The sequence below is a fragment of the Pteropus alecto genome, unplaced genomic scaffold (assembly GCF_000325575.1).
Source record: "Pteropus alecto unplaced genomic scaffold, ASM32557v1 scaffold134, whole genome shotgun sequence".
Classification (NCBI taxonomy): Eukaryota; Metazoa; Chordata; class Mammalia; order Chiroptera; family Pteropodidae; genus Pteropus; species Pteropus alecto.
Window position 1 is genome coordinate 3,773,652 of NW_006436283.1, and position 306 is coordinate 3,773,957.

The 306-nt window shown below is 68.6% G+C and overlaps 1 protein-coding gene across 1 annotated transcript in view; it reads right to left on the bottom strand.

The window, feature by feature from the left end:
- Positions 1-306, bottom strand: part of MGAT5B (mannosyl (alpha-1,6-)-glycoprotein beta-1,6-N-acetyl-glucosaminyltransferase, isozyme B) — a 58,853-nt gene that overhangs the window by 14,496 nt on the left and 44,051 nt on the right. Inside the window, 1 exon segment of the mRNA XM_006912184.2 lies at positions 52-182. Within this exon segment, the coding sequence (XP_006912246.1) occupies positions 52-182 (131 nt within the window).

A 306-nucleotide genomic window follows, 5' to 3' on the forward strand; every position in this document is an offset into this window, starting at 1 on the left:
GGCGGGGCGGGCGGGCTGGTACCTGGGGCCCCGGGCGGCCACCGAGCTCACCTTCCAGATACTCGCCTCCTTGCCGTACACCACAGCCATGTTGCCGGCCTTGCCGCCCTTGATGAGCTGCTTCTCCGTGTCGTTGAGCTCCTCGGACACGAAGCCCATGAAGGAGTTGTCCGGGGTGTGAGCTGCAGCCAGACCACGGGTCGGGAAGGGGTCACCAGATAGCCGAGGACACACCCGGGTCTACTGAGACCAGCCTCAAGGGCGGGGTCCCGTTCGGCGGGGCTGGGGACCAGGGCTGGGGACCGG